The sequence below is a fragment of the Oncorhynchus clarkii genome, chromosome 9 (genome assembly GCF_045791955.1).
Source record: "Oncorhynchus clarkii lewisi isolate Uvic-CL-2024 chromosome 9, UVic_Ocla_1.0, whole genome shotgun sequence".
NCBI classification, from domain to species: Eukaryota; Metazoa; Chordata; class Actinopteri; order Salmoniformes; family Salmonidae; genus Oncorhynchus; species Oncorhynchus clarkii.
In genome coordinates, this window is record NC_092155.1 from 69008384 (window position 1) to 69036283 (window position 27900).

The following is a 27900-nucleotide window of genomic DNA, read 5'->3' on the forward strand; positions in this document are numbered from 1 at the left end:
CAATGCAATGATGCACTGAGGGAAAAATATGCGGCAGTGGGTGCTGCGGAGTTTGCCCGTTTCCTCCCCGGCACAATGCCCCAGCTGCGCATCCAGGCTGCTCAAACGTTGTCTATGTTTGGCAGCACATACCTGTGTGAACAACTGTTTTCTTTGATGAACCTGAACAAAACATCACACAGAAGTCGACTTACTGCTGAACACCTCCACTCAATTCTGAGGATTTCTTCAGCTCAGAGCCTTACCCCGAACATTGATGAACTTGTGGAAAAGATGGGACACCACCAAGTATCACCCTCAACCTCAAACAAGTGAACATTACTGTGCAATCACATATTTAGAGTTTTTACTCAGTTCAAGTTTAAAAGTTAAAATTTAATATTTGTTTTCACTGCATGTTACTTCTCCTTAAACAAAGTGTTGTTTTTGATTAATAGATTTTTGCACTTTATTTTTTTGTATTTCAATCCAATTATATTTTAAAAATATTTCAGTTGAGTGGATGATAGAAAATTGCTATTATTGTTTTTTCTTTGAAGTAAATTTAGCCCACTTTTGCTAAAATAGAAAATATAGTCTACTGATGGTGCCTTGAATACCGGTTTCTTTCATTTAATGTTCATGTTATGGGGATATTTATATAAAGGAAATTTGTCTTTTGTGTCTGTTGAAAATTAAAGATTACTGACAGAGCCATAAGAAAATATTGCTTTATTTATCTGATCATATTGTAATATATTTGTTAGGTTTTCAGTAGGTTCAATTAGGTTCACTAGACTATATGCGTCATTTAAAAATTTTTCAATGAACATTCGAACAGTCCGGCCCTCGTCTTGTAGCTGATTTTTTTATTTGGCCCTCCGTCCATTTGACTTTGACACCCCTGCCTTAGAAGATGGGACTACTCTGTCCTATATAGACAATAATATACCTTAGAAGATGGGACTACTCCGTCCTACATGGACAATAATATACCTTAGACGATGGGAGTACTCCGTCCTACATGGACAATAATATACCTTAGACGATGGGAGTACTCTGTCCTACATGGACAATAATATACCTTAGACGATGGGAGTACTCCGTCCTACATGGACAATAATATACCTTAGACGATGGGAGTACTCCGTCCTACATGGACAATAATATACCTTAGACGATGGGACTACTCTGTCCTATATGGACAATAATATACCTTAGACGATGGGAGTACTCCGTCCTACATGGACAATAATATACCTTAGACGATGGGACTACTCTGTCCTATATGGACAATAATATACCTTAGACGATGGGAGTACTCCGTCCTACATGGACAATAATATACAGTTGAAGTCAGAGGTTTACATACACTTAGGTTGGAGTCATTAAAACTCGTTTTTCAACCACTCCACAAGGTACTATGTACTATGTGCATGACAGAAGTCATTTTTACAGACAGATTATTTCACTTATAATTTACTGTATCACAAATCCAGTGGGTCAGAAGTTAACATACACTAAGTTGACTGTGCCTTTAAACAGCTTGGAAAATTCCAGAAAAAAAGATGTCATGGCTTTAGAAGCTTCTGATAGGCTAATTGACAGTTACGCATACTTAACAATTCCTCCTCCACCAAACTTAACAGTTGGCACTATGCATTGGGGCAGGTAGCGTCTCCTGGCATCTGCCAAACCCAGATTCATCCATCGGACTGCCAGATGGTGAAGCGTGATTCATCACTCCAGAGAACGCGTTTCCACTGCTCCAGAGTCCAATGGCGGCGAGCTTTACACAACTCCAGCCGACACTTGGCCATGGAAACCCATTTCATGAAGCTCCCGACGAACGGTTATTGTGCTGATGTTGCTTCAAGAGGCAGTTTGGAACTCTGTAGTGGGTATTGCAACCGAAGATAGACAATTTTGACTCGTTACGCGCTTTAGCACTTGGCGGTCCCATTCTGTGAACTTGTGTGGTCTACCACTTCGCGGGTGAGTCGTTGTTGCTCCTAGACATTTCCACTTCACAATAACAGCACTTACAGTTGACCTGGGCAGCTCTAGCAGGGCAGAAATCTGACAAACTTACTTGTTGCAAAGGTGGTATCCTATGACGGTGCCACGTTGAAAGTCGTTGAGCTCTTCAGTAAGGCAATTCTACTGCCAATGTTTGTCTATGGAGATTGCATGGCAGTGTGCTCAATTTTATACACCTGTCAGCAATGGGTGTGGCTGAAATAGCCAAATCTACTAATTTGTATATGTAGTGTATAATAATTTACTGAATATGAGGGGGGGGGGGGTGGATCAAGCAGAAGTAGGGAAAAGACAAGACTGCAAAAGAGACAAAGGGAATTTTATGAAGGACATTCAAGAGAAAGATCTTGCAGAAGTAGGGAATAGAGAGACTAGGCCAACCAAAGTGCAAATGGCCTGCAGTCCCAGGAACCCATACTTACGCTGGTGACTTTACGGTAGATCTGTGCAGCATTCTGGCACTCTGAGTAGGGGTATTCTGAGGTGGCCATCTCCAGCATGCACATCCCAAAGGCATAGACGTCCACTGACTCGTCATAATGTTCCTCGTACATCTCTGGAGCCATGAACTCAGGAGTACCTGGAAGACAGGACAGCAGAGCCAACTGAAAAGGTTAATAACCTGATGAATAATCATTTGTTGGCTACTTATATTTCCTGGGTACTTATATTTGCAGGGTACTTATATTTGTAAAATGTCACACATGTACATGTGTAATATGCATGTGTGAATTGTAAATAAAAAAAATTGCATGCTAGCAGATACCCATAGACTTCCAGTCATTACGCTAATGATAGTTAGCATTGGCTCGTGAAACTACCTCTAACTTCCTTCATACTGGACACAGAGACATAAAAATGGTATCCACTCTGGGGAAGTAGATAATGGGCCTCATTGCCAAAATCCATTTAACATTCCCTTTGAGTGGCAAGTTAGTACACTAGAGCTCGACCTAAGAGCAACAATAATCACAGCAGAGACTGTACACAGATCATACTGCCTTGTTGGAGAGTTGGGGAAGCTTATAAAATATTCATTATGTTGCAGAGTGACACAGATTCTAAAAGCCATTTGTACAACAGAGATCCATTAGCACCTATTCAAGATGAATTGCCATTTGTAATAAATACATCGGAAACCTTACTCACAAGAGTTCTGACATACCTGTGAAATGTCAATACCCTTCCCATAACATAAGACAACAACTGATAACTGATGATCGTTAGTTACCTATGACACTCTTAGCAAAGGAAGTCCTCATGAGAGTAGCCAGTCCAAGGTCTCCTATCTTGACGGAGCCGGTGGGGCCCGTGATGAAGATGTTGTCACACTTCAGGTCCCTGTGAATGATGGGAGGGGTCCGGGTGTGGAGGAACTGGAGGCCCTTCAGGATCTGACGACACCAGCTCCTCAGGACCTTAGGCTTCATCACCTTGAAGCGCTTCAGGTACCTGCAGTCAGGACCGGACAGGACAAAATATTATAACTAAGGTCAACAGTATAATGAATATGGTTTATATCGACAGAGGAACAACTGTATGACCACATTTGTCACTACCTCACAGGAGAGGCATTTTAATGATTTTATATATATTTTGAAATAAAAATGAGTTTTCTTTTTAGCAGAAATTCCTTTTGGAACATGTGAACTTTCATGTGCCTTAATAACAAGTGTGTACGACATTTGTAAATACAAATAAAATTGTTAAATTGCAAGCCTAGTTGGTTTAGCCACGGAAAAAGTGAGGAACCTTCCCACTAGCCATGATTGGCTGAGATAATGGATGGGCTGGACATGCCAGGAGATGAGTTCGGATTGGTCTGCCATGTAGAGCGCTTCAGTCTATAACATGAGCTGCTCAGTATGTGTAGATAATCCTTGCTACCATGTTTAAAATATATATATATAATGTTAGCCATGGAGAACTGCAAGTGTTGCTACTGCTCTCAACAACATTGATGCCCTGAATTTAGCCGGCGCTATCAACAAATATCAGTTTGTGATGGACTACTTTTGGCACACGTAAACCGGAGTGACTTGACAAAATGGACCAAACAAGCTGTAGCTAGCTACAGACAAAACAGAAAAGACATGCTGCCGTGAAGCATTCATCCATGTATATGGGTAAGAGTCTAGCTACATTTTCAGATATTATATGTTTCTAATTTTGTCAGAATGTTGTTTTCATTGCAAGTTAAAGCATATTGTTAGCTAGCTAGCGAATGTTACGTGTATGGTCTGTGTAGGAATATTGTTAGTATCTCTGAAAGCTATTTGCATTGCTAGTTATAGCCTAATGTTAGCTAGATAGCTAACACTGAACCTAGTTGATTAGCTTTAGCTACCTGCAGATTCATACAACAGCATTTCATGCATGGTGGCTAGCTATGACAATCTGTTTATACTATAGCTATGGGTTGGATTTATGGTTCATTGTTTAGCTAGCTAGCTACATGTCTAAACAAGACTACACTTTGCCAGATGGTTACATGACCCATCAATTTAGACAAGCGTGTCTGGGTAAGTATCATCTCTAATAATTATCAAATATCTATGCAATATTTTTTATCTGGACACTTTGTATTTTTGATACTGCTACTATGCAAATATACCAGTAACCGTTTCACTGTACCAATTACACCTTCTGTATCCTGGTCATGTGACAAATAAACTTAGATATTATTTGATATAGTGTGTATTTACCAGAGACGGTAATGTGAAGAACAACATGACCCGCACCAAAGACTAGATAAAGTGTGACTTTACCTGTCTTTCCTTATTGTAGGCTACTACTTTCACCACTTTTAGTCTTGATATCTATGGTTCTTTACTACACTACCTTACTCACTCTGTTTAGGACATGGCCTCACATGTGAATCCTCAAGAGATAGGTGGGGGCTAAGGCTTAAGAGGGTGTGAGCGATGCTGAATGGGTGTAGACAAAGAAGAGCTCTCCAATAGGTGTACCAAAACATTCAAGGACCATTTTCTCAAAAGTGTAGTGACACATTTATCAACTTTCAAAGCAGAATTACTTTCCCATTGTTCCTCAACTGCAGTGTATGATGTTTTATCTCTGAGTCTCTAATTATATCCATTGTAAAAAATGTTGCTACATCGAGGCGAGGCGGTAGGTCACATTTGGTTATAAGTGATTTGTGATGCATCTATATAAGGCTTATAGAGGCTTCATTAAACTTCATGAGAAATACTTTATTTAAAGTGAGACCTTATTTCTACAGAGAGAACATCCTCATAAATGCTCTGATTAGCCAACTCACTGTTTCCAATTTACAGGAAGCTAGAGTGAGCCGTCATCTCTTTGGTGCAACCCTATTTGACACTGAGCAGTGGTGTACATGTGTGTGTGTAACGGCGCGCTAAATAGCGTTTCAATCGGTGACGTCACTTGCTCTGAGACCTTGAAGTAGTAGTTCCCCTTGCTCTGCAAGGGCCGCGGCTTTTGTGGAGCGATGGGTAACGATGCTTCGTGGGTGACTGTTGTTGATGTGTGGGTGAGGGGACGGTCTAAAGTTATACTGCTACATATGTCGGTCTGTCTGTGTGTGTTTGTCTTCTACCCACGTTTTGAGTGTCCCCGAGGTCATGAGTTCGGTGACCAGGACGATGCACTTCTTCCCTCGCAGCACTGACTCCCAGGAGTCATAGAAACGGACAATGTTAGGATGTTGGAGCCCCTTCAGCATCTCTGCCTCCTCCTTAAAACGCTGCTGCTCCGCCTTGGTCAGCTTACGGTCCTGTAGACACACAGGAATACACACAACGCAGGTTAGACATAAGTAGACATCAGTGACAGCACTTGGTTGTGAGATCAAGTTACAAAAATCGATACCTGCACACTGTTGAATGCTCCAGCAGGACAACATTTAGACCCCAAAGGTCTTCATCAGTAAGAACATACCCACAGCCTAGACAGCGTTCAGTGCTACACTCCTAATATTGTACAAAAACAAACAATGGGTTTAAAGTGCTTCGGTCTGTTTTAAAGTGGCATAGGATCACACTTTTACACATTTCACCATCACCATACACTGAACCTGAAACCTGTGACAAGAAGAATGCTTTCAGGTGACGATGCATATACTAAACCTGAGTTTACGTGGAGCATGCTTCAGGAAACAGTACTGTCAACAACAGAGCCAATACAGGAGAACTATACCAATCAGGAAACAGTACTGTCAACAACAGATCTAATACAGGAGAACTATACCAATCAAGAAACAGTGCTGTCAACAACAGATCTAATACAGGAGAACTATACCTATCAGGAAACAGTACTGTCAACAACAGATCTAATACTGGAGAACTATACCTATCAGGAAACAGTATTGTCAACAACAGATCTAATACTGGAGAACTACACCTATCAGGAAACAGTATTGTCAACAACAGATCTAATACAGGAGAACTATACCTATCAGGAAACAGTATTGTCAACAACAGATCTAATACAGGAGAACTATACCTATCAGGAAACAGTATTGTCAACAACAGATCTAATACTGGAGAACTACACCTATCAGGAAACAGTACTGTCAACAACAGATCTAATACTGGAGAACTATACCTATCAGGAAACAGTATTGTCAACAACAGATCTAATACTGGAGAACTACACCTATCAGGAAACAGTACGGTCAACAACAGATCTAATACTGGAGAACTACACCTATCAGGAAACAGTATTGTCAACAACAGATCTAATACAGGAGAACTATACCTATCAGGAAACAGTACTGTCAGCAACAGATCTAATACTGGAGAACTACACCTATCAGGAAACAGTACTGTCAGCAACAGATCTAATACTGGAGAACTACACCTATCAGGAAACAGTACTGTCAACAACAGATCTAATACAGGAGAACTATACCAATCAGGAAACAGTACTGTCAACAACAGATCTAATACAGGAGAACTATACCAATCAAGAAACAGTGCTGTCAACAACAGATCTAATACAGGAGAACTATACCTATCAGGAAACAGTACTGTCAACAACAGATCTAATACTGGAGAACTACACCTATCAGGAAACAGTACTGTCAGCAACAGATCTAATACAGAAGAACTACACCTATCAGGAAACAGTACTGTCAACAACAGATCTAATACTGGATAACTACACCTATCAGGAAACAGTACTGTCAACAACAGATCTAATACAGGAGAACTATACCTATCAGGAAACAGTACTGTCAACAACATATCTAATACAGGATAACTATACCTATCAGGAAACAGTATTGTCAACAACAGAGCCAATACAGGAGAACTATACCAATCAGGAAACAGTGCTGTCAACAACAGATCTAATACAGGATAACTACACCTATCAGGAAACAGTACTGTCAACAACAGATCTAATACAGGAGAACTATACCTATCAGGAAACAGTACTGTCAACAACATATCTAATACAGGAGAACTATACCTATTAGGAAACAGTACTGTCAACAACATATCTAATACAGGAGAACTATACCCATTAGGAAACAGTATTGTCAACAACAGATCTAATACTGGAGAACTATACCAATCAGGAAACAGTACTGTCAACAACAGAGCCAATACAGGAGAACTATACCAATCAGGAAACAGTGCTGTCAACAACAGATCTAATACAGGAGAACTACACCTATCAGGAAACAGTACTGTCAACAACAGATCTAATACAGGATAACTATACCTATCAGGAAACAGTACTGTCAACAACAGATCTAATACAGGAGAACTATACCTATCAGGAAACAGTACTGTCAACAACAGATCTAATACAGGATAACTACACCTATCAGGAAATAGTACTGTCAACAACAGATCTAATACAGGAGAACTATACCTATCGGGAAACAGTACTGTCAACAACAGATCTAATACTGGAGAACTACACCTATCAGGAAACAGTACTGTCAGCAACAGATCTAATACAGAAGAACTACACCTATCAGGAAACAGTACTGTCAACAACAGATCTAATACTGGATAACTACACCTATCAGGAAACAGTACTGTCAACAACAGATCTAATACAGGAGAACTATACCTATCAGGAAACAGTACTGTCAACAACATATCTAATACAGGATAACTATACCTATCAGGAAACAGTATTGTCAACAACAGAGCCAATACAGGAGAACTATACCAATCAGGAAACAGTACTGTCAACAACAGATCTAATACAGGATAACTACACCTATCAGGAAACAGTACTGTCAACAACAGATCAAATACAGGAGAACTATACCTATCAGGAAACAGTACTGTCAACAACATATCTAATACAGGAGAACTATACCTATTAGGAAACAGTACTGTCAACAACATATCTAATACAGGAGAACTATACCCATTAGGAAACAGTATTGTCAACAACAGATCTAATACTGGAGAACTATACCAATCAGGAAACAGTACTGTCAACAACAGAGCCAATACAGGAGAACTATACCAATCAGGAAACAGTGCTGTCAACAACAGATCTAATACAGGAGAACTACACCTATCAGGAAACAGTACTGTCAACAACAGATCTAATACAGGATAACTATACCTATCAGGAAACAGTACTGTCAACAACAGATCTAATACAGGAGAACTATACCTATCAGGAAACAGTACTGTCAACAACAGATCTAATACAGGAGAACTACACCTATCAGGAAATAGTACTGTCAACAACAGATCTAATACAGGATAACTATACCTATCAGGAAACAGTACTGTCAACAACATATCTAATACAGGAGAACTATACCTATTAGGAAACAGTACTGTCAACAACATATCTAATACAGGAGAACTATACCCATTAGGAAACAGTATTGTCAACAACAGATCTAATACTGGAGAACTATACCTATCAGCCAGGTCTCTTTACACTACCAAGCAAACATGTTTAATTTAATTTCACACCTACGACCACTAGATGGCGGTAGCGGAACGTAGTTTCCTCTGCATCAGTGGAGAGCCAACACCCCACCTCAGCCTGTACAACTCATTCAGCTGCATCTGCCACGCTGCTATTAGGCCCAGTACGGTGGATGCTGCAGAAATCCATTCACTGGCAGTATATCATTGGGGAATACACACACACACACACACACACACACACACACACACACACACACACACACACACACACACACACACACACACACACACACACACACACAGAAGTATACATGCACACACATGCATACACGCGCACACACATGCAGACAGCCACACTCATGGTGGAAACAGACACACACAGCACACACACACACACACACACACACACACACACACACACACACACATACAGAAGTATACATGCACACGCATGCATGCGCGCGCACACACATGCAGACAGCCACACTCATGGTGGAAACAGACACACACAGCACACACACAGCACACAGCACATACACACACAGCAGACTACTGACCGGCTCCTCTGTTGGCTTCTGGCAAATACACACTTTGGATATATTCAGCTACTTGATGAGAAATTGTGATGCAGGTACACTGTTAGAAAACATACAGCACATAAAATATGCTATGCGATACATATTCATTTCAACCCAGGAGAAATGACAGACTCAAACACTTCTCTATTACAGGGTAAAGAAAACAAAACTAAGTCAGAACCATTCCACATGCTTTTATACTATTAGGAACTGATGAATGATTGGATGACAGGACACATTTATGTATGATTGGATGACAGGACACATTTATGTACGATTGGATGACAGGACACATTTATGTACGATTGGATGACAGGACACATTTATGTACGATTGGATGACAGGACACATTTATGTACGATTGGATGACAGGACACATTTATGTACGATTGGATGACAGGACACATTTATGTACGATTGGATGACAGGACACATTTATGTATGATTGGATGACAGGACACATTTATGTATAATATCAATAAATTAATGTTGAAGAATATGGGCCCCTTAGCCATTTCACAAATGGCAGCTGTCCTAACAATTGTCACCGTAAAAAGAACAAATAAAGCATTGTGGGTTTTTTGTGGTCATTGACCTCAGTTGACCTTGTCACTTGTGGTCTCTTAGGCATCATTCAACATCACGCTATAGACTGAATAGGACAACAACCAAAGGTCACGACCTGAGGCGGGGAAACCGCAGACGTGACAATTGCAACAAGTGGTGACAAGGCATGATGGCCATATTGCAAAACAAAGCAAGAAACTACAAAAAAACTACCATCCTCTAACTAGCACCTGTCAGGTTCATGATAACTACCATCCTCTAATTAGCACCTGTCAGGATTCATGATAACTACCATCCTCTAACTAGCACCTGTCAGGTTCATGATAACTACCATCCTCTAACTAGCACCAGTCTGGTTCATGATAACTACCATCCTCTAACTAGCACCTGTCAGGTTCATGATAACTACCATCCTCTAACTAGCACCTGTCAGGTTCATGATGACTACCATCCTCTAACTAGCACCTGTCAGGTTCATGATAACTACCATCCTCTAACTAGCACCTGTCAGGTTCATGATGACTACCATCCTCTAACTAGCACCTGTCAGGTTCATGATGACTACCATCCTCTAACTAGCACCTGTCAGGTTCATGATAACTACCATCCTCTAACTAGCACCTGTCAGGTTCATGATAACTACCATCCTCTAACTAGCACCTGTCAGGTTCATGATAACTACCATCCTCTAACTAGCACCTGTCAGGTTCATGATGACTACCATCCTCTAACTAGCACCTGTCAGGTTCATGATAACTACCATCCTCTAACTAGCACCTGTCAGGTTCATGATAACTACCATCCTCTAACTAGCACCTGTCTGGTTCATGATAACTACCATCCTCTAACTAGCACCTGTCAGGTTCATGATGACTACCATCCTCTAACTAGCACCTGTCAGGTTCATGATAACTACCATCCTCTAACTAGCACCTGTCAGGTTCATGATAACTACCATCCTCTAACTAGCACCTGTCCGGTTCATGATAACTACCATCCTCTGACTAGCACCTGTCTGGTTCATGATAACTACCATCCTCTAACTAGCACCTGTCAGGTTCATGATAACTACCATCCTCTAACTAGCACCTGTCAGGTTCATGATAACTACCATCCTCTAACTAGCACCTGTCAGGTTCATGATGACTACCATCCTCTAACTAGCACCTGTCAGGTTCATGATAATTACCATCCTCAAACTAGCACCTGTCAGGTTCATGATAACTACCATCCTCTAACTAGCACCTGTCAGGTTCATGATAACTACCATCCTCTAACTAGCACCTGTCAGGTTCATGATGACTACCATCCTCTAACTAGCACCTGTCAGGTTCATGATAACTACCATCCTCTAACTAGCACCTGTCAGGTTCATGATAACTACCATCCTCTAACTAGCACCTGTCAGGTTCATGATAACTACCATCCTCTAACTAGCACCTGTCAGGTTCATAATGACTACCATCCTCTAACTAGCACCTGTCAGGTTCATGATAACTACCATCCTCTAACTAGCACCTGTCAGGTTCATGATGACTACCATCCTCTAACTAGCACCTGTCTGGTTCATGATAACTACCATCCTCTAACTAGCACCTGTCTGGCTCATGATGACTACCATCCTCTAATTAGCACCTGTCAGGATTCATGATAACTACCATCCTCTAACTAGCACCTGTCAGGTTCATGATAACTACCATCCTCTAACTAGCACCTGTCAGGTTCATGATAACTACCATCCTCTAACTAGCACCTGTCAGGTTCATGATAACTACCATCCTCTAACTAGCACCTGTCCGGTTCATGATAACTACCATCCTCTGACTAGCACCTGTCTGGTTCATGATAACTACCATCCTCTAACTAGCACCTGTCCGGTTCATGATAACTACCATCCTCTGACTAGCACCTGTCTGGTTCATGATAACTACCATCCTCTAACTAGCACCTGTCAGGTTCATGATAACTACCATCCTCTAACTAGCACCTGTCAGGTTCATGATAACTACCATCCTCTAACTAGCACCTGTCAGGTTCATGATAACTACCATCCTCTAACTAGCACCTGTCCGGTTCATGATAACTACCATCCTCTGACTAGCACCTGTCTGGTTCATGATAACTACCATCCTCTAACTAGCACCTGTCCGGTTCATGATAACTACCATCCTCTAACTAGCACCTGTCAGGTTCATGATAACTACCATCCTCTAACTAGCACCTGTCCGGTTCATGATAACTACCATCCTCTGACTAGCACCTGTCTGGTTCATGATAACTACCATCCTCTAACTAGCACCTGTCCGGTTCATGATAACTACCATCCTCTGACTAGCACCTGTCTGGTTCATGATAACTACCATCCTCTAACTAGCACCTGTCAGGTTCATGATAACTACCATCCTCTAACTAGCACCTGTCAGGTTCATGATAACTACCATCCTCTAACTAGCACCTGTCAGGATTCATGATAACTACCATCCTCTAACTAGCACCTGTCAGGTTCATGATAACTACCATCCTCTAACTAGCACCTGTCAGATTCATGATAACTACCATCCTCTAACTAGCACCTGTCAGGTTCATGATGACTACCATCCTCTAACTAGCACCTGTCAGGTTCATGATGACTACCATCCTCTAACTAGCACCTGTCAGGTTCATGATGACTACCATCCTCTAACTAGCACCTGTCAGGTTCATGATGACTACCATCCTCTAACTAGCACCTGTCAGGTTCATGATAACTACCATCCTCTAACTAGCACCTGTCAGGTTCATGATAACTACCATCCTCTAACTAGCACCTGTCAGGTTCATGATAACTACCATCCTCTAACTAGCACCTGTCAGGTTCATGATAACTACCATCCTCTAACTAGCACCTGTCAGGTTCATGATAACTACCATCCTCTAACTAGCACCTGTCAGGTTCATGATGACTACCATCCTCTAACTAGCACCTGTCAGGTTCATGATAACTACCATCCTCAAACTAGCACCTGTCAGGTTCATGATAACTACCATCCTCTAACTAGCACCTGTCTGGTTCATGATGACTACCATCCTCTAACTAGCACCTGTCAGGTTCATGATGACTACCATCCTCTAACTAGCACCTGTCAGGTTCATGATAACTACCATCCTCTAACTAGCACCTGTCAGGTTCATGATAACTACCATCCTCTAACTAGCACCTGTCAGGTTCATGATAACTACCATCCTCTAACTAGCACCTGTCAGGTTCATGATAACTACCATCCTCTAACTAGCACCTGTCAGGTTCATGATAACTACCATCCTCTAACTAGCACCTGTCAGGTTCATGATAACTACCATCCTCTAACTAGCACCTGTCAGGTTCATGATAACTACCATCCTCTAATTAGCACCTGTCAGGATTCATGATAACTACCATCCTCTAACTAGCACCTGTCAGGTTCATGATAACTACCATCCTCTAACTAGCACCTGTCAGGTTCATGATAACTACCATCCTCTAACTAGCACCTGTCAGGTTCATGATAACTACCATCCTCTAACTAGCACCTGTCAGGTTCATGATAACTACCATCCTCTAACTAGCACCTGTCAGGTTCATGATAACTACCATCCTCTAACTAGCACCTGTCAGGTTCATGATAACTACCATCCTCTAACTAGCACCTGTCAGGTTCATGATAACTACCATCCTCTAACTAGCACCTGTCCGGTTCATGATAACTACCATCCTCTGACTAGCACCTGTCTGGTTCATGATAACTACCATCCTCTAACTAGCACCTGTCAGGTTCATGATAACTACCATCCTCTAACTAGCACCTGTCAGGTTCATGATAACTACCATCATCTAACTAGAACCTGTCAGGTTCATGATAACTACCATCCTCTAACTAGCACCTGTCCGGTTCATGATAACTACCATCCTCTGACTAGCACCTGTCTGGTTCATGATAACTACCATCCTCTAACTAGCACCTGTCAGGTTCATGATGACTACCATCCTCTAACTAGCACCTGTCTGGTTCATGATAACTACCATCCTCTAACTAGCACCTGTCTGGCTCATGATGACTACCATCCTCTAATTAGCACCTGTCAGGATTCATGATAACTACCATCCTCTAACTAGCACCTGTCAGGTTCATGATAACTACCATCCTCTAACTAGCACCTGTCAGGTTCATGATAACTACCATCCTCTAACTAGCACCTGTCAGGTTCATGATAACTACCATCCTCTAACTAGCACCTGTCCGGTTCATGATAACTACCATCCTCTGACTAGCACCTGTCTGGTTCATGATAACTACCATCCTCTAACTAGCACCTGTCAGGTTCATGATAACTACCATCCTCTAACTAGCACCTGTCAGGTTCATGATAACTACCATCCTCTAACTAGCACCTGTCAGGATTCATGATAACTACCATCCTCTAACTAGCACCTGTCAGGTTCATGATAACTACCATCCTCTAACTAGCACCTGTCAGATTCATGATAACTACCATCCTCTAACTAGCACCTGTCAGGTTCATGATGACTACCATCCTCTAACTAGCACCTGTCAGGTTCATGATGACTACCATCCTCTAACTAGCACCTGTCAGGTTCATGATGACTACCATCCTCTAACTAGCACCTGTCAGGTTCATGATGACTACCATCCTCTAACTAGCACCTGTCAGGTTCATGATAACTACCATCCTCTAACTAGCACCTGTCAGGTTCATGATAACTACCATCCTCTAACTAGCACCTGTCAGGTTCATGATAACTACCATCCTCTAACTAGCACCTGTCAGGTTCATGATAACTACCATCCTCTAACTAGCACCTGTCAGGTTCATGATAACTACCATCCTCTAACTAGCACCTGTCAGGTTCATGATGACTACCATCCTCTAACTAGCACCTGTCAGGTTCATGATAACTACCATCCTCAAACTAGCACCTGTCAGGTTCATGATAACTACCATCCTCTAACTAGCACCTGTCTGGTTCATGATAACTACCATCCTCTAACTAGCACCTGTCAGGTTCATGATGACTACCATCCTCTAACTAGCACCTGTCAGGTTCATGATAACTACCATCCTCTAACTAGCACCTGTCAGGTTCATGATAACTACCATCCTCTAACTAGCACCTGTCAGGTTCATGATAACTACCATCCTCTAACTAGCACCTGTCAGGTTCATGATGACTACCATCCTCTAACTAGCACCTGTCAGGTTCATGATAACTACCATCCTCTAACTAGCACCTGTCAGGTTCATGATGACTACCATCCTCTAACTAGCACCTGTCTGGTTCATGATAACTACCATCCTCTAACTAGCACCTGTCTGGTTCACGATGACTACCATCCTCTAATTAGCACCTGTCAGGATTCATGATAACTACCATCCTCTAACTAGCACCTGTCAGGTTCATGATAACTACCATCCTCTAACTAGCACCTGTCAGGTTCATGATAACTACCATCCTCTAACTAGCACCTGTCAGGTTCATGATAACTACCATCCTCTAACTAGCACCTGTCAGGTTCATGATAACTACCATCCTCTAACTAGCACCTGTCAGGTTCATGATAACTACCATCCTCTAACTAGCACCTGTCAGGTTCATGATAACTACCATCCTCTAACTAGCACCTGTCAGGTTCATGATAACTACCATCCTCTAACTAGCACCTGTCCGGTTCATGATAACTACCATCCTCTGACTAGCACCTGTCTGGTTCATGATAACTACCATCCTATAACTAGCACCTGTCAGGTTCATGATAACTACCATCCTCTAACTAGCACCTGTCAGGTTCATGATAACTACCATCATCTAACTAGAACCTGTCAGGTTCATGATAACTACCATCCTCTAACTAGCACCTGTCCGGTTCATGATAACTACCATCCTCTGACTAGCACCTGTCTGGTTCATGATAACTACCATCCTCTAACTAGCACCTGTCAGGTTCATGATAACTACCATCCTCTAACTAGCACCTGTCAGGTTCATGATAACTACCATCATCTAACTAGCACCTGTCAGGTTCATGATAACTACCATCCTCTAACTAGAACCTGTCAGGTTCATGATAACTACCATCCTCTAACTAGCACCTGTCCGGTTCATGATAACTACCATCCTCTGACTAGCACCTGTCTGGTTCATGATAACTACCATCCTCTAACTAGCACCTGTCAGGTTCATGATAACAAAGACATTGGATGTGCAATAAAATAAAACAACTACCACCATAGAAGTGACAACAGAACAGACATCCCAGAAATAGCATTCATAATATATTGCTTTCCATTTGTATAGGCTCTGTGTTGATAAGTCCTTGTCCGCAGGGAGAGGAGCTACTACTGCAGACATTTAATATCATGTTTTTTATCCAAACTGACTTAATAGTCATGCATGCATACATTTTTACATATGGGTGGTCTCAGGAATCGAATCCACTATCCTGCTATTGTAAGTGCCAAGCTCTACCAACTGAGCTACAGATGTTACAACCTGGCTCTTAGATGGTGGAACGTTGACAGTTAAGGAGTAACAAAAATATGTATTAAATAACTAACAAAGTATAAAACTACAAAGGAAAACTAAACTTTGAAGTGTGAAGGAACGCATGTGAGGGGTGTAATGGAGATGCATGGATGAAGGTAAAATGTGTGTAAGTGTTGAAGGGTGCACCTAATCAAAAATCCATAATCAAGAGAGAGCCAGGACTGTGAACCAGGAACTTTTATCTCCTAGTTGATCCCAAACCCAGGTGCAACTTGTCACCTTAACACCCCAATCAGCTCCACCCGTTCCCAATCTGAAAATAAAAGCACAAACACAGAGAAGTAGGCAGGGAGTGTGAGGGGGGGTAACTCCCCACCCCACCCCACCCCACCTCACCGCACAAACACAGAGAAGTAGGCAGGGAGAGTGAGGGGGGGTAACTCCCCACCCCACCGCACAAACACAGAGAAGTAGGCAGGGAGAGTGAGGGGGGGTAACTCCCCACCCCACCGCACAAACACAGAGAAGTAGGCAGGGAGAGTGAGGGGGGGGGTAACTCCCCACCCCACCCCACCCCACCTCACCGCACAAACACAGAGAAGTAGGCAGGGAGAGTGAGGGGGGGTAACTCCCCACCCCACCGCACAAACACAGAGAAGTAGGCAGGGAGAGTGAGGGGGGGGTAACTCCCCACCCCACCGCACAAACACAGAGAAGTAGGCAGGGAGAGTGAGGGGGGGGTAACTCCCCACCCCACCGCACAAACACAGAGAAGTAGGCAGGGAGAGTGAGGGGGGGTAACTCCCCACCCCACCGCACAAACACAGAGAAGTAGGCAGGGAGAGTGAGGGGGGGGTAACTCCCCACCCCACCGCACAAACACAGAGAAGTAGGCAGGGAGAGTGAGGGGGGGGGGGTAACTCCCCACCCCACCGCACAAACACAGAGAAGTAGGCAGGGAGAGTGAGGGGGGGTATTTGATTTGATTTAAAATTTGATTTTGATTTGATTTGAAATACTTATTTTCCATCATAATTTGCAAATAAATTCATAAGAAATCCTACAATGTGATTTTCTGGATTTTTTTTCTCATTTTGTCCGTCATAGTTGAAGTGTACCTATGATGAAAATTACAGGCCTCTCTCATATTTTTAAGTGGGAGAACTTGCACAATTGGTGGCTGACTAAATACTTTTTTGTCCCACTGTACCTCAAAATGCTGCAACGCCCAGATTAAGGCAAGGGTCTCCTTGCTCCATTCTCACCTGAGAGGATGCTAGTTTTTCTTTAGCCATTTCACAAGCTCCATACAACCTATGTAGGAAACCACTAACATATGACAACATATTTGTGCGAGGCTCAACCACCTTCCAATCCCCCTTTAATAGAGCAAGGGGCCCACACACAGTATGACCAAAAACAAGGTCATTAGGACTGAACCCAGTGCTCACTTGTGATACTTCTTTAACAGCAAGCAGCAACCACGGTAACCCCTCTTCCCAGTCACGTTCTAATTCAGTGCAGTACGCAATTAACACGCAATTATCACAAGACCTGTGCAAATATGTGCGAAGTGAAGTTGGAACCCTGATCGCTCTGAATCATCTTAATTATTCCAAAAAAGGTAGATGACCTGTGACAAAGCCTTCACAACAGACTTAGTGGTAATGTTGTGAAGTGGATCGGCTGCAGGATCTCGTAGCCTGACACATCACAGTTAACATGTAGGTGCTACCAGCTTTAGAACGAGGTAAGGGTCCAACACAATCAATAATCATATGCTCAAATGACTGGCCTGTAACAGGAATAGGTTGTAGCTGGTCTGGCTTTAACATCTGATTAGGCTTCCCAGTCAGCTGACAAACGCGGCATGTTTTGATGTAAGTGGAAATGTCTTTCTTTAAACGAGGCCATTAAAAATGTCACAAAATACGATCATAGGTTTAACTAACCCCTAAATGACCAGAAATGTCATTAGATGTTTTCAAAACGAAATATTGAAGTTTAGAAGGAACAACAATCTGAACAAGAGTATCACCCACAAAAATGTTGCATTTCCACACCGACACCTGATGTAGTAACCCTTGGCAGCACTGAGGGAGACATAACACATAGAACCACCATTTCATTGTAAATAATCTAATTGTAATGCAGTTTCTCTCTCTCTCTCTCTTTCTCTCTCTCTCTCTCTCTCTCTCTCAGCATCAAGACAACATCTTCAAATTGGGACTGCCCCACTGCATCTCCGCTCCTCTCCTAGACTCTCTGCTGCGTCACAGTCTGACTGGCTTTATGTGTGAGTGTCTTTATATGTCTGGGACTCTTGGGTGTTAGTGGATGTGTCCTTAGGTCTGTCTAGGTCTCTTGACATTATCTCTGCATCTAACTCTCTTACAACGTGATTGTGTGTGTGTGTCGTTTCCGTTGGTAACCGTCTGACTGCATCTGTCATAATGTCATTGTGTATAATCAGAGCACCACCCTGTGTCACTGCTTGTCGTCTGTGCCTGTCTGGCCATCTGTCTCATTACCTCCCCATTTTCTCTCCACTGAACCAGCAGCTCTCCCCATAGAGATATTCATTCTGGACTCTCCCCTGGTGCATCTATTGTGTTTACCAGAGTCAGGTCAGACAATCTGGGGTCAGCAAAGGTCACTGGGGTCAATTATCATAATTATCCTGTCTGTTATGTCATGGCAGCCCCAGACAAACACACACACACACACACACACACACACACACACACACACACACACACACACACACACACACACACACACACACACACACACACACACACACACACACACACACACACACACACACACACACATCTGCTCTCTACAATATGTTAGGGTGGTAGAATATATGCTCTGGGGCTGCATAAATAAGACAGAATCCTCCATTCATTCTAAAGACTGCTTAACATACCAGCATATAATACTATTACTGCTGACAATGAAGTAGAAATCTCATTGATAAATATGTATTCTCAGAACCCAGAATCAAATCTCACAGTACGCTGGCCAGCTGTTCGATGCACGATAAAATAGATACTATACGTGGTTTACAAAAACTACTAAGCTATGAAAATATTGACACTTTTCTACAGCAAAGCAAACAAACTGGCCGTATACGATGTGATAACATACACCAAAGACAAACACACGGTTGAGAAAACAAAGAAGACCAAGCAGACCACAAGACAAATGGGGGAGAGGGAGCAACAGAGTAACAAAGAGAGAGAAACAGAGGAAGAAAGGGAGATGGGGGCAGCTATGAAAGAGACCTATTGTGTACAACCTAGTGGGTGTCTCTCTGCAATCCCTCTGAATGAATATCCTAGTTACTAAGTTAAGTGGTGTGATACATATGGTGTGAGTCGCCAATGGCAACCTATTCCCTATAATAGTGCACTACTTTTGACCAGGGGCTATAGGGCTCTGGTAAAAAGTAATGCACTATATAGGCAATAGGTTGCTATGGGTGACGCAATCATGCAATAATCTACACAACTCCTACGGCTCCCACATAACATAAATAAACCATTATCTACTGTCTGTCTGATAATTCCTTACAAGTCCTTGTGTGTTGATGTTGCTCGATGACTCCAACCCATTTTAGGATTATGAATGCATTCCAAATGGGACCCTATTCCCATTAAAGTGCACTACTTTTGACCAGGGCTGGCACCCTATTCTCTTTCAAGTGCACTACTTTGACCAGGGATGGCACCCTATTCCCATTAAAGTGCACTACTTTGACCAGGGCTGGCACCCTATTCTCTTTAAAGTGCACTACTTTTGACCAGGGCCTATAAAAATAAAAAACGGGTGCCATTTAGGACACAAACTGAATATAGTTGCACCACTTAGCTGGTTGTTATAAAGCAGCTATTTTGGTCTCCTAAACCAAACAGCCCCCTAATGCTGATAATAACAATGTAGCACTCAGAGAAAAGCCCATTACTGAACATGAACAGGCCTAAAAGTCTACTAATAATGGCCTGTATGCGTAGTGTGGTAATCTGGTAATGTGTATTATAAGATTGTATCCCTGAGCTATCAGTGAACAATAAGATTGGCCAATTAGATGTTATTCATGTCTGACATGGCTATTGTTCACAGTTGCTCTCGATAAAAAAAGTATTCGGTCAAGTGTTTAGTAAGGTGTTTGATAATGTGTTTTGGTAATGTAATGTGAATTGGTAAGGTGCTGTTTGGCAATGTGTTGTCTGGTGGCAGGCTTGTAAATCAGGTTGTAAGTACAGTAGACTAACGTTATGCTTGATAATGTGTTTTGGTAATGTAATGTGAATTGGTAAGGTGCTGTTTGGCAATGTGTTGTCTGGTGGCAGGCTTGTAAATCAGGTTGTAAGTACAGTAGACTAACGTTATGCTTGATAATGTGTTTTGGTAATGTAATGTGAATTGGTAAGGTGCTGTTTGGCAATGTGTTGTCTGGTGGCAGGCTTGTAAATCAGGTTGTAAGTACAGTAGACTAACGTTATGCTTGATAATGTGTTTTGGTAATGTAATGTGAATTGGTAAGGTGCTGTTTGGCAATGTGTTGTCTGGTGGCAGGCTTGTAAATCAGGTTGTAAGTACAGTAGACTAACGTTATGCTTGATAATGTGTTTTGGTAATGTAATGTGAATTGGTAAGGTGCTGTTTGGCAATGTGTTGTCTGGTGGCAGGCTTGTAAATCAGGTTGTAAGTACAGTAGACTAACGTTATGCTTGATAATGTGTTTTGGTAATGTAATGTGAATTGGTAAGGTGCTGTTTGGCAATGTGTTGTCTGGTGGCAGGCTTGTAAATCAGGTTGTAAGTACAGTAGACTAACGTTATGCTTGATAATGTGTTTTGGTAATGTAATGTGAATTGGTAAGGTGCTGTTTGGCAATGTGTTGTCTGGTGGCAGGCTTGTAAATCAGGTTGTAAGTACAGTAGACTAACGTTATGCTTGATAATGTGTTTTGGTAATGTAATGTGAATTGGTAAGGTGCTGTTTGGCAATGTGTTGTCTGGTGGCAGGCTTGTAAATCAGGTTGTAAGTACAGTAGACTAACGTTATGCTTGATAATGTGTTTTGGTAATGTAATGTGAATTGGTAAGGTGCTGTTTGGCAATGTGTTGTCTGGTGGCAGGCTTGTAAATCAGGTTGTAAGTACAGTAGACTAACGTTATGCTTGATAATGTGTTTTGGTAATGTAATGTGAATTGGTAAGGTGCTGTTTGGCAATGTGTTGTCTGGTGGCAGGCTTGTAAATCAGGTTGTAAGTACAGTAGACTAACGTTATGCTTGATAATGTGTTTTGGTAATGTAATGTGAATTGGTAAGGTGCTGTTTGGCAATGTGTTGTCTGGTGGCAGGCTTGTAAATCAGGTTGTAAGTACAGTAGACTAACGTTATGCTTGATAATGTGTTTTGGTAATGTAATGTGAATTGGTAAGGTGCTGTTTGGCAATGTGTTGTCTGGTGGCAGGCTTGTAAATCAGGTTGTAAGTACAGTAGACTAACGTTATGCTTGATAATGTGTTTTGGTAATGTAATGTGAATTGGTAAGGTGCTGTTTGGCAATGTGTTGTCTGGTGGCAGGCTTGTAAATCAGGTTGTAAGTACAGTAGATTAACGTTATGCTTGATAATGTGTTTTGGTAATGTAATGTGAATTGGTAATGTGCTGTTTGGCAATGTGTTGTCTGGTGGCAGGCTTGTAAATCAGGTTGTAAGTACAGTAGACTAACGTTATGCTTGATAATGTGTTTTGGTAATGTACTATGTATGGGTAATGGGTTTAGTAACGTGCGCAACACTGCGTCTCCAGCCCAGTCACAGTGACAGGCCTGTAACTCTGTCTTTAAACAGACTAAGACATTCCGTGTGGCGGCTTCAGTCCCACTTCCTGGCCCGTAACTCACAGGCCACAGTCACAAGCCATAGGCTTGTAAATAGACTCAGACATGACCCAGGTTGACTCCAACCACACCATGAAACTGTTTTGGACCAGACACTGTTAAGCAGGCGGCCAGCCAGCCAGGTTCCGGGTCAGCAAGGCCTATAAAGCAGTCAGCCTGACAGACAGCCGGTAAGACAGTCAGCCAACATGACAGACATCTGTGTCCAGTCAGCGGGGAAACAACCCCACTTCATTTGGACTGTGAGGGGCCTCTCCATTCCTCCTCTACATGACCATAAATAGACAACAGTTTTAGCAGTGGTGGAAAAAGTACCCAATTGTCATATTTGAGCAAAAGTTAAAGATACCTTAACAGAAAATAACTAAAGTAAAAATGAAAGTCACCCAGTAAAATACTACTTGAGGAAAATTTGATTTTAAATATACTTAAGTATCAAAAGTAAAAGTAAAAGTTTAAATTCAATATATATGGCAAACTAGATTCCACAATTTTCTTGTTTTTTTAATATACCGATAGTCAGGGGCACACTTCAACAGTCAGACATAATTTACAAACAAAGCATTTGTGTTTAGTGAGTCCACCAGATCAGAGGCAGTAGGGATGACCAGGGATGTTCTCTTGATGAGTGCGTGAATTGGACCATTTTCCTGTCCTGTTAAGCATTCAAAATGTAACAAATACTTTTGGGTGTCAGGAAAAATATATATATTATTTTCTTTAGGAATGTAGTGAAGTAAAAAATAAATGTAAAGTACAGATACCAAAAAAACTACTTAAGTAGTACTTTAAAGTATTTTTACTTAAGTACTTTACACCACTGAGTTTAAGATACACCTCCTATTGATAGGTTTATCTACTATAAACTAACAGAGACCGATTCAAGACCAAGACCGGAGGCGTGACCGAGTCAAGACCGGGAGGGGGACGAGAGGTTTGAGGCCGAGTCAAGACAGAGACCAGAAAAATGCGAGTCCAATTCAGGACCATGACTGTAATTTTGTCAAATCGTCACCATTAGAGTTCAAAATGTCCAGTATTTCAGAACATATGTTCTTATGAAATATGAACACCGACACTAGGCTGTGTGCTGCACGCATGTGAATATATTTCACGTGCTTTTCGATTGTGTCGGCTACTTTGTGCATGATTTATCTATTGTATTACGTAATTAATAAGTCAAATACCTCCACTACACTACTTTGATACAAAACAAAACAAATTAAGAAGTGAGTATAGGCAATGCCCACTGAAAAAAACTGGGTATATGCAGTTGAAGTCGGAAGTTTACAGGTTGGAGTCATTAAAACTCGTTTTTCAGCCACTCCACAAATGTCTTGTTAACAAACTAAAGTTTTGGCAAGTCAGTTAGGACATCTACTTTGTGCATGCATGACAACATGGGAAAATCAAAAGAAATCAGCCAAGACCTCAGAAAAAAAAAATCTGGTTTATCCTTGGGAGCAATTTCCAAACACCTGACGGTCCCACGTTCATTTGTACAAACAATAGTACGCAAGTATAAACACCATGGGACCACACAGCCGTCATACCGCTCAGGAAGGAGACGCATTCTGTCTCCTAGAGATGAACGTATTTTGGTGAGAAAAGTGCAAATCAATCCCAGAACAACAGCAAATGACCTTGTGAAGATGCTGGAGGAAACAGGTACAAAAGCATCTATATCCACAGTAAAATGAGTCCTATATCGACATAGCCTGAAAGGCCGCTCAGCAAGGAAGAAGCCACTGCTCTAAAAACCGCCATAAAAAGCCAGACTACGGTTTGCAACTGCACATGGGGACAAAAATTTTACTTTTTGGAGAAATGTCCTTTGGACTGATGAAACAAAAATAGAACTGTTTGGCCATAATGACCATCATTATGTTTGGAGGAAAAAGGGGGAGGCTTGCAAGCCGAAGAACACCATCCCAACCGTGAAGCACAGGGGTGGCAGCATCGTGTTGTGGGGGTGCTTTGCTGCAGGAGGGACTGGTGCACTTCACGAAATAGATGGCATCATGAGGGAGGAAAATGATGGGGATATATTGAAGCAACATCTCAAGACATCAGTTAAAGCTCGGTCGAAAATGGGTCTTCCAACTGGACAATGACCCAAAGCATACTTCCAAAGTTGTGGCAAAATGGCTTAAGGACAACAAAGTCAACGTATTGGAGTGGCCATCACAAAGCCCTGACCTCAATCCCATAGAAAATGTGTGGGCAGAACTGAAAAAGCGTGTGCGAGCAAGGAGGTCTAGAAACCTGACTCAGTTACACCAGCTCTGTCAGGAGGAATGGGCCAAAATTCACCCAACTTATTGTGGGAAGCTTGTGGAAGGCTACCTGAAACGTTTGACCCAAGTTAAACAATTTAAAGGCAATGCTACCAAATACTAATTGAGTGTATGTAAACTTCTGACCCACTGGGAATGTGATGAAAGAAATAAAAGCTGAAATAAATCATTTTCTCTACTATTATTCTGACATTTCACATTCTTAAAATAAAGTGGTGATCCTAACTGACCTAAGACAGGGAATATTTACTCGGATTAAATGTCAGGAATTGTGAAAAACTGAGTTTAAATGTATTTGGCTAAGGTGTATGTAAACATCCGACTTCCGCAAGGCCCTCCAGTGAGTAGTGTACGGTGCCTGAGGAAGGCACGCAGCACCATCAAGGACCCCACACACCCCAGCCATGAACTCCCTTACCGTCTGGCAGACAGTATCGGAGCATGATGTCCGATACCAACAAGCTCAGAGACAGTTTCTATTTACAAGCCATCAGACCGCTGAACACTTGAACTGGACTGACCACCTGTATGGACTTGCCGCCCCATAAAGGGATACTTTGGGATTTTGCCAATGAGGCACTTTATCTACTTCCCCAGTCAGATGATATGTGGATACCATTTTTCTGTCTCTGTATCCAGTATGGAAAGGGTATCCATGAGTTCATTTGACTCTGGGGAATTAAATAAAGAGCTTCAATGGCAAAATCAATTAAATTAAATAATTGCCAAAATCCCAAAGTATCCATTAACACACACATCACAACTGCTGATACCATATTCTTATTTATTATTGCTAAATACTGCAACATTTTCACACTTGCCACCCAATCCACCCTACCCCAAAACATGTGTAAATAATAAACTATTCAGCAACAAAGGTTAAAGGCTAACAAAATGAACCACCAAAACTCGTATTGACTGTGTCTCTTTAGTGTGAACTACCGGTCTCTGAACCAGTCAACCCTTAAATGGTAGTCCTATGGGATTATCATGACAATGATCTTTGAATCCTACAGCGTAATCCAGTATAACCCAATAGTGTCTCCTCTCCCCTTCAGAGGGTCTGCCTGACTGAACACACATGATAACACCGCCTGTACTGGAACTAACAAGGGGTTTCGGACCTTGTTTCCCTCGACCGGACTACTATGGCCCTTTTCCCCCTGACCGGACTACAATGGCCCTTTCCCCCTGACCGGACTACAATGGCCCTTTCCTCCTGACTGGACTACTATGGCCCTTTTCCCTCGACCGGACTACTATGGCCCTTTCCCCCTGACCGGGCTACAATGGCCCTTTCCCCCTGACTGGGCTACAATGGCCCTTTCCTCCTGACTGGACTACTATGGCCCTTTTCCCTCGACCGGACAACTATGGCCCTTTCCCCCTGACTGGGCTACAATGGCCCTTTCCTCCTGACTGGACTACTATGGCCCTTTTCCCTCGACCGGACTACAATAGCCCTTTTCCCCCTGACCGGACTACTATGGCCCTTTCCCCCTGACCGGACTACAATAGCCCTTTCCCCCTGACCGGACTACAATGGCCCTTTTCCCCCTGACCGGGCTACAATGGCCCTTTCCCCCTGACTGGGCTACAACAGCCCTTTCCCCCTGACCGGACTACTATGGCCCTTTCCCCCTGACCGGACTACAATGGCCCTTTCCCCCTGACCGGACTACAATGGCCCTTTCCTCCTGACTGGACTACTATGGCCCTTTTCCCTCGACCGGACTACTATGGCCCTTTCCCCCTGACCGGGCTACAATGGCCCTTTCCCCCTGACTGGGCTACAATGGCCCTTTCCTCCTGACTGGACTACTATGGCCCTTTTCCCTCGACCGGACAACTATGGCCCTTTCCCCCTGACTGGGCTACAATGGCCCTTTCCTCCTGACTGGACTACTATGGCCCTTTTCCCTCGACCGGACTACAATAGCCCTTTTCCCCCTGACCGGACTACTATGGCCCTTTCCCCCTGACCGGACTACAATAGCCCTTTCCCCCTGACCGGACTACAATGGCCCTTTTCCCCCTGACCGGGCTACAATGGCCCTTTCCCCCTGACTGGGCTACAACAGCCCTTTCCCCCTGACCGGACTACTATGGCCCTTTCCCCCTGACCGGACTACAATGGCCCTTTCCCCCTGACCGGACTACAATGGCCCTTTCCCCCTGACCTGACTACTATGGCCCTTTCCCCCTGACCAGACTACAATGGCCCTTTCCCCCTGACCAGGCTACAATGGCCCTTTTAGATTAAAAAAAATATGTGAAGTAAATCTGCCTTTCTTCCACATCAGATTGACACTTTTCTGTGCTATTACATTATCTTGTTGTGGTTGTTTGACCTTTGATCTTTGTCTTTAATCCAATAGAGTGTCTCCTCTCCCTGCAGGGTCTGAGCTGAGTGAACACATGATAATGCCACCTTTAACTAACCTTGTTGTCCCTAATCTAAAGCACCCAGAATCCAATCTCGATTAGAGAGTCTGTCACGGAAATACCATGTTTCCCCCAACTGGAGCCTTGGATGGTGTGTGTATGCATGTGTGTGTGTGTGTATGCATGTGTGTGTGTATGCATGTGTGAGCTCTATGTGTGGGTATGTGTATGAGTGTCTGTGTATGAGTGTCTGTGTATGAGTGTGTGTGTGTGTGTGTGTGTGTGTGTGTGTGTGTGTGTGTGTGTGTGTGTGTGTGTGTGTGTGTGTGTGTGTGTGTGTGTGTGTGTGTGTGTGTGTGTTCGAGAGAGAAAGAGAGAGAGAGCATTAGCACCTCTGTGTGTGGACATGACATAAATACTAAGGTGAATCCTCAGGAGGCCAGGCTTCCCTGGCTGGTTGCGGTTTCTAAGAAGACACTTTAAATCACTCCCACATCCATAACGATTGTCTCATAGCAACATTTTACTGCGGTAAAGCGTCCCTAAGCAACCCCTTTCTTCAGTAAAGCGAACCTAAAAGCCGTTCCATCTCCTCTCTGGTCGGAACGGAAGATGGTGGAAGCGGATGTTTTGTTTGAAACTGATGGCGTGTCGAGTAGATATAATAGTGAGGAGAAATGGATCCCAGTGTAGAATCCAAATTTACATACGTATT

At 42.7% G+C, this 27900-nt stretch overlaps 1 protein-coding gene across 1 annotated transcript in view; it reads right to left on the reverse strand.

Annotated features, from left to right (window-relative positions):
* Window positions 1–27900, reverse strand: part of LOC139416850 (serine/threonine-protein kinase WNK3-like) — a 97010-nt gene that overhangs the window by 42654 nt on the left and 26456 nt on the right. Inside the window, exons 3-5 of the mRNA XM_071165986.1 lie at window positions 5607–5779; window positions 3251–3471; window positions 2442–2599 (exon numbers count right to left, since the gene is read on the reverse strand). Of these exons, the coding sequence (XP_071022087.1) occupies window positions 2442–2599; window positions 3251–3471; window positions 5607–5779 (552 nt within the window). The remainder of the gene's footprint in view (window positions 1–2441; window positions 2600–3250; window positions 3472–5606; window positions 5780–27900) is intronic.